Raw genomic sequence first — 12,357 nt, forward strand, 5'->3', positions numbered from 1 at the left:
CCCCCCTTCTAAGCACAGCCTTTCAGCACTGTTCTTCCATCCCGCCACACTGAGTACTGCATGAGCAATAAATACTGAATATATATATATATATATATATATATATATATATATATATATATATATATATATATATATATATATATATATATATATATATTACATACATGTAGCACTTTAAATCCTACATACGAACACACACATCAGGCAGGAGACACACTGACATATTGATACTGCCTCCAGAACATTTCAATAAACAGAGAGGGACAGGCAGTGAGCGAGAGAAAGAGAAAGAGCGAGCTGCACTTCTTAGATGATTTAACAGAAATGTTTTTTTATTTTTTTTAGATTTAATTAAATAAAATATGTGACAGACAAACTCACATTAATGTACAAAGAATGGGAAGATGTGTGCATGTGTGTGTGTCTGTCTGTCTCTGTGTGTCAGCCTGTCAGTCAGTGTGTGTGACTCTTTCACCCTGGCCTTCCTCATCATCTTCATCCTCCTCTCCCTCTGAGCTGTGGATGACTGCAGAGCTGAGGGAGCGCACTTCCCCCAACACACTCAGCACACTGCCTGAAACACACACAGTACACAGCCTAAGACACTCACTGGTCAAAAATGACCACAAATTAATTGCAATTCAGTTCAATTTGATTCTTTTGACACAATTCAGAATAACAAAAAAAACACTGAATATCAGAGGATCCTTTTACATTAGTGGGATATAGACAGTATAGACAGTAATATAGACAGTAAGCACATTTTCAAGCATTAAAACTTGCTATAATGGTTGAAAAAATATTATAAATCAATCAGTTTGGAAAATAACCCAGCAAGTCCCAAGCTGGCTGCCTACTCAAGTACTGGCAGGATGACAGTTCAGACAATCAACAGCAGCAAAACATTTGGTTAACAGTTTTCCATCAATCAATTCTGTTTTCTCTGTTCCATTTTGGAAGCTTGAATCACCTAAACGGCCTTGCAGAGTAAAAATGGAGGCCAGCATGTTTAACACAGAGCTCACAAAAGCCCTACTGGGAAGAGCTTGAACGTACACAGGGTCCTGGGGTAATTCTCTGTAGATGTCCCCCTAAAGAAGAGTAAGTGTTTATCCTACTTATTGGTAACTAAGGTCAACAGATGACTGCAGTTCAACAGACATATTATGATTTGCATTTTTACACCTGTAACACCCCTGTAAAACTGACCCTCCTGCTGCTCTGTGTCTCCAGTCCGCTGGTGTTGTTTATTATGTTGTTCTTGCTGGGCTTTAGGTGTGTGTATGGCAACTCTTCTCATCCGCCTGTATTCATTCATCAAACCCTGCTGTTGGACCACCGCCTACAAACACACACACACACAGCATATTGTGTGAACATATAATGAATGAAATATTGCAATTAATCATAACTAATAAGCACTGACCTGAACTACAATAACAGATATGAAGACATGAATCGAGACCCACTGCAGTGAATCATGTGAATTGATTGTTGTAAACACAAGGATGTGGACTGAGTCTAATGAACACACATGTGAATCGAGTCTCATGAATACTGGGATGTGAATCAAGTCTTGTGGATCTAGGAATAGGAATCAAAGTTTTAGAGATGTGAATCTATTGTGTGAAGGCAGGGAGGTAAATTTTCGGAAACATTTATTAAGTCTCTTAAGTGTGTGTGTGTGTGTGTGTGTGAAGTTTACCAGTAAAATGTTGCGGTCTTTGTCCTTGTCCTTCAGTTGTGTTTGCAGGTGTGTGATCTGTTTGTGTGTGTGTTCTGAGCGAGCTCTCTCCGTCTCCCTCTCTTGCTCTCGCTCTCTCGCCGCCGTCCGCTCCACCTGCCGGAGAGCCACCACTACACACAGCCAAAAAAACAAAACAAAAAAAAACATGTACACAAAGCCATATACTAGTTCTGTTGAATATTGTTTTATTATTATTTAATACAAAGCTTAATTTATTAAAAATAAATTTTATTTCAAATGGCTTAATATTGTATTTTACTTTATTTTATTCTGTTTCTATTGTTTATATAGTTCCCTATTTGTTGTGTTTGTATCTGTTTCTATTTTAATTTTATTATTCTATTTCTATTTATTTCATTTTTAAAGACAAAAGACTATTATTAAGTGAACAATCGGAAGTAGAATATTTGACATTTTAACATAGATTTCAGATTTTCTCAGTATTTTATTGTATGTCCCCTGATGCTGTAAATGATAAAATGCGCTCAAGCTAGTCAGACTCTACAAGTATGTTAAAAAAAAAAGCCTCTGATGAGCCGTTCAGAACCTGACCTTTCTGTACAAAGACCTTTATTAAAGAAGAGTCTCACATTCACTTAAATATGGATATTTACCCAGAAATAAATATTTAATATTTCTGCTTCCCTTATACTCCTCCCAACAGTCAGACCCAGTCTGTCAGTGTGTATACCTGCTTTAGTGTGTTCTCTCCTCGCTGTGTTGAGCTGAGTCTCCATCTCTCTGAGTTGCTTGGCACACACATTCTCAACCTCAGAAATCTTCTTCTCCAGAACTGCACACACACACACACACACACACACACACACACACACACACACACACACACACACACACACACACACACACACACACACCATTATACAAACAACTGGGGCAGTATCCATTGCATTAAATGTTTAATGTTCTGTGCAATCTAGAACTACATTAAAGGTCTACATCAAGGTGGTTCCATATAGTACTGTAAAGGCATTGTAAGAAACCTTTTTCAGTATGATGTCTAACATTAGCTACTGTTGCTGCTAGATAACAAAAGTACAGGTGATCTAAAAATCCTAAGACCGAGTGCGTAGTAATCTGAACCATGAGTGGTGGCTGCAGTTATTACATAATTGGAATCTCTTACCAGTCTGCCAGTGCTGCTGTACACGACTGGCCTCAGCACGGAGCTCGTAGACTGTCCCCTCCTGCTCCTCACACTTCTGCTGTACACTGTGGACCTCAGCGTGCAGCTCCATGATGGCCCTCTCATGTTCCTCACACTGTCTCTGAGCTTTCACACGCCTTAGCTCACACTCCTCCAGATCCGCCCTACTGCATGACAGGGCCTGCGTCAACAGGCCCACCTGCCTCTCTACTGCACATGTGCATACAAAACACAATTTTATGAATGTTTATGAATGGACTAATCAATGCTGTATATGCAAGATCTGCATGTGTGTGTCTTTGTATGTGTGTGTTTGGGTATGTGTGTCTGTACACTGCTGCTGAAGGTCACTTAGAGCACTCTGGATCAGATCTGGAGTGCGTTTCAGTTCCTGGGTTAGCGCATCTCTCTCAGAGCTCAGCAACGCCACCTCTGCCTGAAGCCTGTCAATACAGCTACTACACACACACACACACACACACACACACACACACACACACACACACACACACACACACACACACACACAGTAATGCCCTTCCATTACTACATGTTGCTTAATGTATGGCTAATCACACTCTCACCACAAAGCTTTCAGTAATCTTGAATAAGTGTTTTGAGAGTATGTTTGAGCTGTGTGTTTACATACCTGTCTATAGCTGGAGGGTCTGGAGGTTTTGTGGCCTGCTGGGCTTTCCGGAGAGCTTCTCTCCTCAACAGCAACCCTACAGAACAAACTCATTGTTTTAAATAATTAATTATTGTAGTATTGTGGTACAGTCCTAAACTGAGTTCATATGGTTCAAAACCGCCTTGAACAGTTTATACCATCCCAAAGAGTTTATACCTCCCCGAACAGAGACAATACCGTCCCAAAAAGAGTATATACTTTTCTGAACAGTTTATACCACCCCGAAAAAGAGTTTGCACCGTCCTAAATAGAGGCAACTCCTGTCCCAAACATAGTTTATACTTCCCTGAACAGTTTATACCATCCCGAAAAGAGTTTATACCACCCAAAAAAAAAAAAAAGAGTTTGTACCACCCCAAACAGAGGCGATTCTTGTCCCAAACAGAGTTTATACTTCCCTGAACAGTTTATACCATCCTGAAAAGTTTATACCATCCCACAATCCCATATAAACTCTGTTAATATTACAGTATACACTTATTTAATGATATTCTTTAATAATAGTAATTCCCCCACCACACACACACACCATGTACGGTGTCAAGGCGCTTGGTGGCAAAGGAGAGTCTCTGTGCCAGAGTGTTCATTCGAAACTGAGCCGCTTCCATCTGAGCTCCACACTGCTCTGTACACTCACACACCCTACAGGCAGGGGGAGGAGAGAGAGAGAGAGAGACAGAGAGAGAGAGACAGAGGGAGGGAGATCTTATATCTTATTATCAGGTTGCGTTTGTTATATTTTACTGTATTACATACTGTACTGCATTGCACCACCATATTTTTATTTTTTCATATTCTGAGATGCATTGCTGAATCGTACTGTAACATTGTATCATTTATATTTATTGTGAATTCTGAATTTCATTCTAATGCAGCACCTTGAACAGCATGTTAACAGCGTGTGAACAGTGCATTAGTTTGGTGCTGAAATATTAATACAGTTCATAGAAATAGTAACAATAACATAAGCCACATTGTCAGACACTCCTCATTTTTATAGTACAAAAATGCATCAAACTGGGACACCATGGTACTGTATCTAACCCAATCTTGAAATTCGTGGATCATTAACATCCCTTGGGCTTATATATGTGTGTGTGTTTTACCTGTGTGCAGTATCAGTGATGTCTCTGAGGGATTTCTCATTCTTCGCATTCTCTTCTTTTAGTTTCTCGTTCTCTTCCAAAGCTCTGCACACCTGCTGCTGCAGCTCCTACGCGCACACACACACACACACACACACACACACACACACACACACACACACACACACTTAATGCAGTATTAATACAGATTCAGGTAAGTAAGCACACCATAATAAATATCTAACAAACAAATCTAGTTCAGGTGGGCTGTGTGTGCTTGTTTATTTCTATGTTGTGTTACAAGAGAAAAAGACACTTACAAAAAAGAAATTCTAGCGGAAAATACTATGGTAAAACCATAGTATTTTTTTCCAGGATTATGATGACCACACAAACCATGTACAACAGTGTGGGAGATGTTATATCTGTGGCAGTTCAGTTCTCCCTTGCTTTCCGCCTGTGTGTTAGGTGTAATCCATCTATCCAGGTATTTATAAAAGTGTCTGTTGGGAGCTTTTATAAATACTGGGATAGATGGATTACACCTAACACACCGTCGAAGGCTCTGATTGTAACCACTTTCCAATATTCTTTGTAGTTTAAGTAGTGTGTGTGTGTGTACCTGAGTGTGTATGTTGTGCAGCTCCAGCTGTGCTGTTTTGTCCTGAAGGCTGTGCTGTAGAACACTGATCTGAGACTGCAGCCTCTGGACATCCTGCTGCAGATCACAAACCTACACACACCCACCACCAACCAACCCACACAATTAAAACTGACAAAAACATACAGCTGTGCACTGAAGTGTTTTATTTGCTTAATTTAACATGATAAATGTGGCGTTTGCAAAAAAAGCGGTACATTAAATGTCATGTTTTATGCTTCCAATAGGTGTCAAAACATTGTGATACATATTATGTATTGCCGTAATCACACATCGTCCACCCCTGTATACATATACTACAAAAGCACACACAGAGTTAGAGTTAATATTTTTTCATGTGCTTCACTTAAAACTTAATATACAATTTACATGTGTGTGTGTTACCGTGTTGTGTAGGTGGGATTTCTCAGTGTGTAGCTCTAAATCTCGGGACCGCAGTTGAACGAGCAACATGAAGACTTTTTCTCTCCACAAACTCAGGAGCCGGCCAGCTTTACTGTCCTTATGGAGAGGATCACTCTGCACACACACACACACACACACACACACACACCATCTTTTTCTACATTCTCTGTATAATTAAACAGTTAAGATGTTAACAGAAATTCATTCAGAGTGGGTTTGGTATATAACGCTCCATTTTAGAGAACGTCTGAACTGTTCAGAAGGTGGTGAATGAAACCAGATGTCTGAAGTTGAAAAGTTTCTAAAAGAGTCTAAAACATGTTTCTAAAAATCACATATTTAAAAGGTGGAGAGACAAATGCAGGGAGCAAAGTGAGTAAATGTAAAAAATTGTCCCCAAAGATAACGTACTTCAGATTCAGATTTGCCACTATTTTACATCAACATTCCATTTAAAACTCCATAAAAACTAGTATTTAAAATGACTGTATTTGTGCTGTAGTCATGTGATGCCTGGTTCCCATCATCCACACCAAACCCACCCAACCAGAGTGTGTTCATCTTCCTCTTTAAGCACCAAAACAGAGGATACAGAGGTGTATTTTGCTTTTTGCAACTTTTGTCCTCTGTATCTCCACACTGGAGCTCATCATATCATTTATACTTTTCTTACTTATTACACAGATCTTCTTCTACAACCAGGCTTTATGTTCTACACAGTAAAGCATTCTGATTTATGAGTCAATGCAAAGGAGATGACTATCTAGTGGATACAGTGATCATAACCCAGTTAGTTCTGACCTGTTCTCCCAGCTCTCGCTCCTGTAGACCCAGAATGTCATTGGCGGCCTGAACACGAATCTTCAGCAGCTCCACGGACACACAGAGTGCTTCCTTCTCCTTCTCTAGTTTCTACAAACACAGACGCATAGACAGTACTGAATATGATTAAATGGCTTTTCATCAGAAGGAGCAGTTCTGTGTAGAATCAGAGTAACAGGATTAATCACTGACCCCAGATGCAGCTGATTTGCAGAGATGTCTAGGAGCTGACGCGTGTTCCTTTAGTTTAGAATGGGAGATGCTAGGCTAAAGCTAGGCTAACAAACACAAACTGAATTTAAACTAGGGATGCTGTACGTCATGAACCTCAGTTTGAGAACCATGCTACACAGACCACTGTTTACACCGGTTTACATCCCGCGTAACTAGCCGCTTCTCACCTGTGGACGTTTCTCACCTTTGGTTGCCATGGTTCCACTGTTGCCGAGACAGTGCCATGGCAGTATACCATACATTACTGACTGTAGATGCTTTAGAGCAAATACAGAATCAAATCACCAATAACAGATATTCCTGTCCAGTTTTAACAACCAATCAGATCAGCAATACTGCTCAAAATAAATATCCTGAAAGAAAATAGAGAAGATTTTGATTTGGTTTGACTGTGCTGCAATGTAGAGAGAGTTCATCAAGGTAAAACTGCTTCAACTAGTTGGGGACGCCCCGGTATTCTAAAAAGTAATGGGTCAAATACCCACTTGCCCCATGGATCCAGTGGATATACTGTTATCACTACTTTGACATTTTTAGCAGAGACTCTTATTAGTAATAGTAAGTCAGTGTAGCGTATCGTCACGTGACTGACCCAGACAATATTGTAGTGAACATAGTGCTGTTTCTTAATCTCTGTTCATGAGGACACCCAATGAGCACTTGATGCGCCGCCCTTGCAAGTCTGCTTCAGACCACACTTTCCCGAAGGCAGTTAGTCACATTCCACTGTGATGTGTCACATAAACCAATCAGGCTGAGTGTGTGTACCTGTATGTGTGCGTGCTGCTTCTCCTCTTCAGTCCGAGTGCCAATGTAGCTACGTAGTTTTTGTAGAGCATCTGCCTGCTCTGCGATCACGCTGCTCTGAGTGCTATGTGCGCGCACACACACACACAAAAACAAAAACAGACCCAGCAAATCTCATCGGTTTAATTACAATGTGTGTAAGATGCAGAATCTGAACTTTCCCTCCATCCCACATCGGTGAGTGTAAGTAGAAGAGGAGATATTTCATTATTATTTGAATTATTTATGGTTCTAATTTCACCAAAAGAAAAGATATTTACATATTTGTCATTTATTGAAGCTGCCCTCACTTTCTCTCTCGTGTACTCTCACACACTCACACACACACATGAGTCAGGTATACCTGAGTTGCTCCTGGAGCCTCTTTCTCTCTGTTGTCATGTCCTCCATGCTCTGTCTCAGTGTGGTCACTTCCTGTGTGGCAGCAGTTAGCGTGTTCTGTAGGTGTGTGTTGGTTTGAGTCAACGTTGAGAGTTCGGCAGAGTGACGCTCACACACCTGCTGCAGCTATACACACACACACACACACACACACACACACTTAGACTTAGAACATGACAATTCTTGCTTATTCATCTTTTAGCAATTTAGCCCTGTCCATTAGTCTACAGTAATTTAACCCCACCCATTCTGCAGTGTGGCCAATCAGAATAGAGTCCATTTACATATATTAGTATTAAAGGTGCAGAAACCCTGCAAAAATGAAAATATCTTAAGATAGCTTAGATAAATCTCATATTTCTCAATTTGTGATACACTATCTCGATTTAGTACCAATACACATGCGTACACATGGCTGAGTGTGAGTGTGTGTGTGTGTGTGTGTGTGTGTGTGTGTGTGTGTGTTACCTGTTCCTGCAGTCGCTGTGTTTCTTCTTTAGAGCTCTGCAGCTCTCTCTCTGACCGCTCACGCTGCAAAACACACTCAGCCAACTACATATGTAGACACACACACAAACACACAGCACAGTGTAGGTTAGTGAGGGTGGATTCTGTCTGATTCTGTCTGAGAGAGTGCGTGTTCATATTAGGAGCAGTGTTTGGATCAGTAAGAGCATATTATTGTTCTTAAATCAGAGTAAAGATACACATACACCACTGATGTGTGACGAGCACTACTGTTGATGCGTTTCCTTGTTAGATCATCTTCTAAATCGAGTCCAAGTGGGTTAAACAGCAAAGTCATGTGATCTGTGCATTCCTCTGCATGTTAAAGCTGCAGCAAATGGAAATCTGCAGTCTAATCTGCGCACTTGGGGTCAGTTGACCTGACTTTTTATCAGTGGATAACTGATATTAGTTAAAGGTAAACAAGAAAAGCAGTGGCATCACATTGGGTTTAAAGATTTTTTGTTTCTTTTCAATTAAAAATTGAAACTGAGCCCAGTTTGTGTAGTAGGTAATAATATTGGTCCCCCAATCAGGGCAGATTAAGATTTAATTCCACAGCCAGATCAGCTCACCACTATACACCAGTATGAGTCCTTGGGCAGAAAACGGAGTCCTTGAGTGTAGAACTCTACACTTACCTACCTGTGTAAGATGAGTCATGTGTAAGTCACTCTGGATAAAAGCATCAGCCAAATGCCATAAAAGAAACCAATGTACGTAATCCCAGACAGGGATCAATATATTAAAGGGTAGCTGAATTAGGCAGGGTATTTAGCATCCCACTGGAAACCAGTCTGATGTTGTGTGTTTTGCAGCTCGGCACAGTTACACCCACAACTGATCTGTTATCTCCAGTAATAACACAGAAAACTATCACTATTTTGTTTACATTATTGTTGTAATACTACTAATAATAAGAATAAGAATAATAATAATAATAAGAAGAACTTTTTAAATGATAATGGTAATTTATATATAGTGATAGAAATTATAACAGTTTATATAAATTTTACCCCAAGTGCAGGGTAAGAGTATACTACATCTATATTAGAGTGTGTACCTTCTCTCTATTCTGGTTAAGTTCATCCTTCCAGCGAAGCAGCTCCACACTCAACTCCTCACGCTCAGCACATTGCCTGCAAAAAAAACATATATAAATACACAAAAATATTTATAAATATTAAATTAATTGAATGTATTAAATTGTATTTAACCTGTGGTGTCCAAATGTTTGCATATGACTGTATACATTTAGCATCCAATATCACATTTCTGATCTCTGTAAATAACGATAATTACCAGACACTACAGTAAACTGGGGCTTGGCAAGCTGCCACTGTTGGGCCCTTGAGCAAGGCCCTTTACCCTCTCTGCTCCCCGGGCGCTGGAGTTGGCTGCCCACCGCTCTGGGTGTGTGTACTCACTGCCCCTAGTGCACTTGTGTGTGTGTGTTCACTACCACCGATGGGTTAAATGGGGAGGCACATTTCACTGTACAGTGACAAATACATGCACCTTTACCTTTACCTTTAATCATATCATCCTTGTGCAGTTTGTAGTAAACTGGGAGAATCTGTTGTAAGCTGGAATTTCATAATTTTACCATTAAAGAACTTAATGAAATTAAAGGTTGACTGTTTGATTATGTTAAATAATGACATTATTGTTGCATGTGGGTGTACCTGCGGATGTTTCTCTCTCGTTCTCTGAGCTCCTCCTTCAGTCTCTCAACTTCTCCCCTCAGCTGTTCAGGGCTGTGTGTGTGGAGAGTGTGGTGTGTAGTGTGTGTGTCTCTGTGCTGCAGCAATAGTCTCTGGTTCTCTTTCCGAAGCTCCTGCAGCTCCTGCTGAGTCTGAGTGACGATGACCCACGGGTCTTGGGTGTGTGTCCGGCCCAATGCAGCTGCGGAGCATTCTGGAGCAGGAGGAAGGGGCAGGGGGTTGGTGCTAGAGGTCACGGTAAAGTGAGACGGGGTCAGTAGAGCCGGAGAGGACGGGGAAGTCACACCTGCAACAGAGAGACAGAGAGTTAAGCAGTTGTCTACAGTACTGTCTGCTATTGACAGCCTATGTATACTGACACTAGTGTTATACAGTACTGCTCATTCACTTTACATTAGGAGTGTTCTGTCCATGATTACAGTCCGGTTTGTTTACTATAGACTTTCCTTAAACGATTAGGCTAAACTTACTGGAATTCTCCGTTCCGCCTTTAATGGTGCAGCAGTTAGTGCTAGCTACATTTTCGAGACCAAAGCACCAGACCGTAGCTAGCTAGCTAACAGCTGCACCATTTAAGGTGGACGGGAGAATTTCATTAAAGAGTCCGGCGAACAGAGCTGCTAATCCGGCTAACCGACCTGCTCCTCTCATAAAGTCCCGCGGCGCGTTCAGTTTTTGTTTCTCCTCCATCTTAGCACCACATCCCACACATCGAACTCAACATATTCACTCATTAAACTTTTATTCAATGTTTATTTTAACCCAAAACCCCGCCACGAACGAGTTCAAACACAGCGGGGCGGAAGTGTCGCCATGGCGCCCGCCACTTCCGCACCTGGGTAGAACATGCGTCCGATAAACAAACAAAACTTAGAATCGCTTTAATAAATAAATAATTAAATAAATAAATAGGGGATTTTAGGATTTTTTAGGGAATTGCTCAACATTTAAGTGTTCTAGGCTACGAAGTCTATTTTAGCTTCGTTAGTAGTAATTTCGTGTTTTGACTTTGAGGAGGGGCGTGTCCATTGCATAAGCCCAGCCCCGCTGACTGATGGGCGGTCTAGTGTCCATAAGTCCATAAACACTATTTAGATTTTTCTATTTTTCAAAATCGTTACTGAAATGTGTAACTCTAGCAAATGTTCATAAGCGAAAATGTAATGCGTCATGATACATTTCTAGTGTGGCTCATCATATATTTTAGAGGCTATTGAACAAGCAAAATCTAATCAAAATAAAACTACAACAACCACGCAAGTAATCAAAGAAACAAAAAAAAACACTTTTGTAAATACCTTCAAATGACAAATGAATACATATATAAGTTCTACACTGGCAGTACTAAAACTGGGTGTGCAGCACTGGTCTGTTGACAGTGTGCCAGTGTTAACTTATATGGTGTGTTTGTGCTTTCATACGGTTTATGTAAACAGTGATTAGTTACCATTGGTGAGTTAGCACCAGAACACAGGACTTTAAAAAATGTTTCAGCTTTTACAATTCTAACTCTTTTTGTTAAAAATGTAAAATAAAGAACACAGATGATTTTATATATATATATATATATATATATATATATATATATACACACACACACACACACGCCTAACCATCCAAAGTCACATTTAAACCCTAGTATTTACTGGGTCGTTTCTAAACACCTCAGACAGGTTTTATATTCATGTCTGAATTCATTTCTGAAAGGTACTCGAGCTAAAGCCGCGTCCACAGACCTCCCATATGCGACACGCTCATCACACACACGCGCGCGCGCGCCTCGGCTGACCCAGGCAGAAGCGTCCCTCGTAATGACTCGTCGACCATGTTGATCGCACCAGGCTCTCCAGAAGGCTGTCTTTGCGCAGTAAAATCACACGCGTGGATTCATCCGCGGTGCCGGGAGTAATCCTATCTAGCTTGTTGTAGTTGAGCTCAGCTGAAACACAGTTAAGCAGTCTGAGCTCCACCAGCCTTTAAAATGGTAGGAAACTCTGACACAGGCCTTTATTTCCATGCAAATTCTGTGTTATTCTGAATCTGAAGACTTTAATGGCTACAGGGGGCTGTGCTTTCACGCTGTCCTGTTTTCAACATGTGTAGGCAATTCATCTCAATATACAAG

The 12,357-nt window shown here is 40.6% G+C and overlaps 1 protein-coding gene across 1 annotated transcript; it reads right to left on the reverse strand.

Moving 5' to 3' along the window:
* Positions 1-283: 283 nt before the first annotated feature.
* On the reverse strand, positions 284-11,015 carry cchcr1 (coiled-coil alpha-helical rod protein 1). The gene is made up of 18 exons (XM_072676655.1): positions 10,871-11,015; positions 10,194-10,518; positions 9,572-9,647; positions 8,470-8,553; positions 7,964-8,127; positions 7,582-7,684; positions 6,559-6,669; positions 5,737-5,871; positions 5,314-5,424; positions 4,713-4,819; positions 4,136-4,248; positions 3,565-3,640; positions 3,249-3,373; positions 2,895-3,125; positions 2,442-2,543; positions 1,709-1,860; positions 1,213-1,345; positions 284-577 (listed from the first exon to the last, which is right to left on the reverse strand). Exons 1-18 carry the CDS (start codon positions 10,920-10,922, stop codon positions 453-455), a joined length of 2,325 nt encoding a protein of 774 aa, XP_072532756.1. The 5' UTR covers positions 10,923-11,015; the 3' UTR covers positions 284-452.
* Between the last annotated feature and the right edge of the window lie 1,342 nt (positions 11,016-12,357).

The sequence above is a fragment of the Salminus brasiliensis genome, chromosome 1, assembly GCF_030463535.1.
Source record: "Salminus brasiliensis chromosome 1, fSalBra1.hap2, whole genome shotgun sequence".
NCBI classification, from domain to species: Eukaryota; Metazoa; Chordata; class Actinopteri; order Characiformes; family Bryconidae; genus Salminus; species Salminus brasiliensis.

Excerpts from the sequence above, each read along its gene's own strand:
- cchcr1 (XM_072676655.1), bottom strand. The coding sequence starts at position 10,922 with ATGGAGGAGAAACAAAAACTGAACGCGCCGCGGGACTTTATGAGAGGA. Across the intron at positions 4,249-4,712 it reads ATCACTGATACTGCACACAG|GGTGTGTGAGTGTACAGAGC; the intron begins GTAAAACACACA and ends CCCTGCCTGTAG. Across the intron at positions 1,346-1,708 it reads AAGACCGCAACATTTTACTG|GCGGTGGTCCAACAGCAGGG; the intron begins GTAAACTTCACA and ends GTGTGTTTGTAG.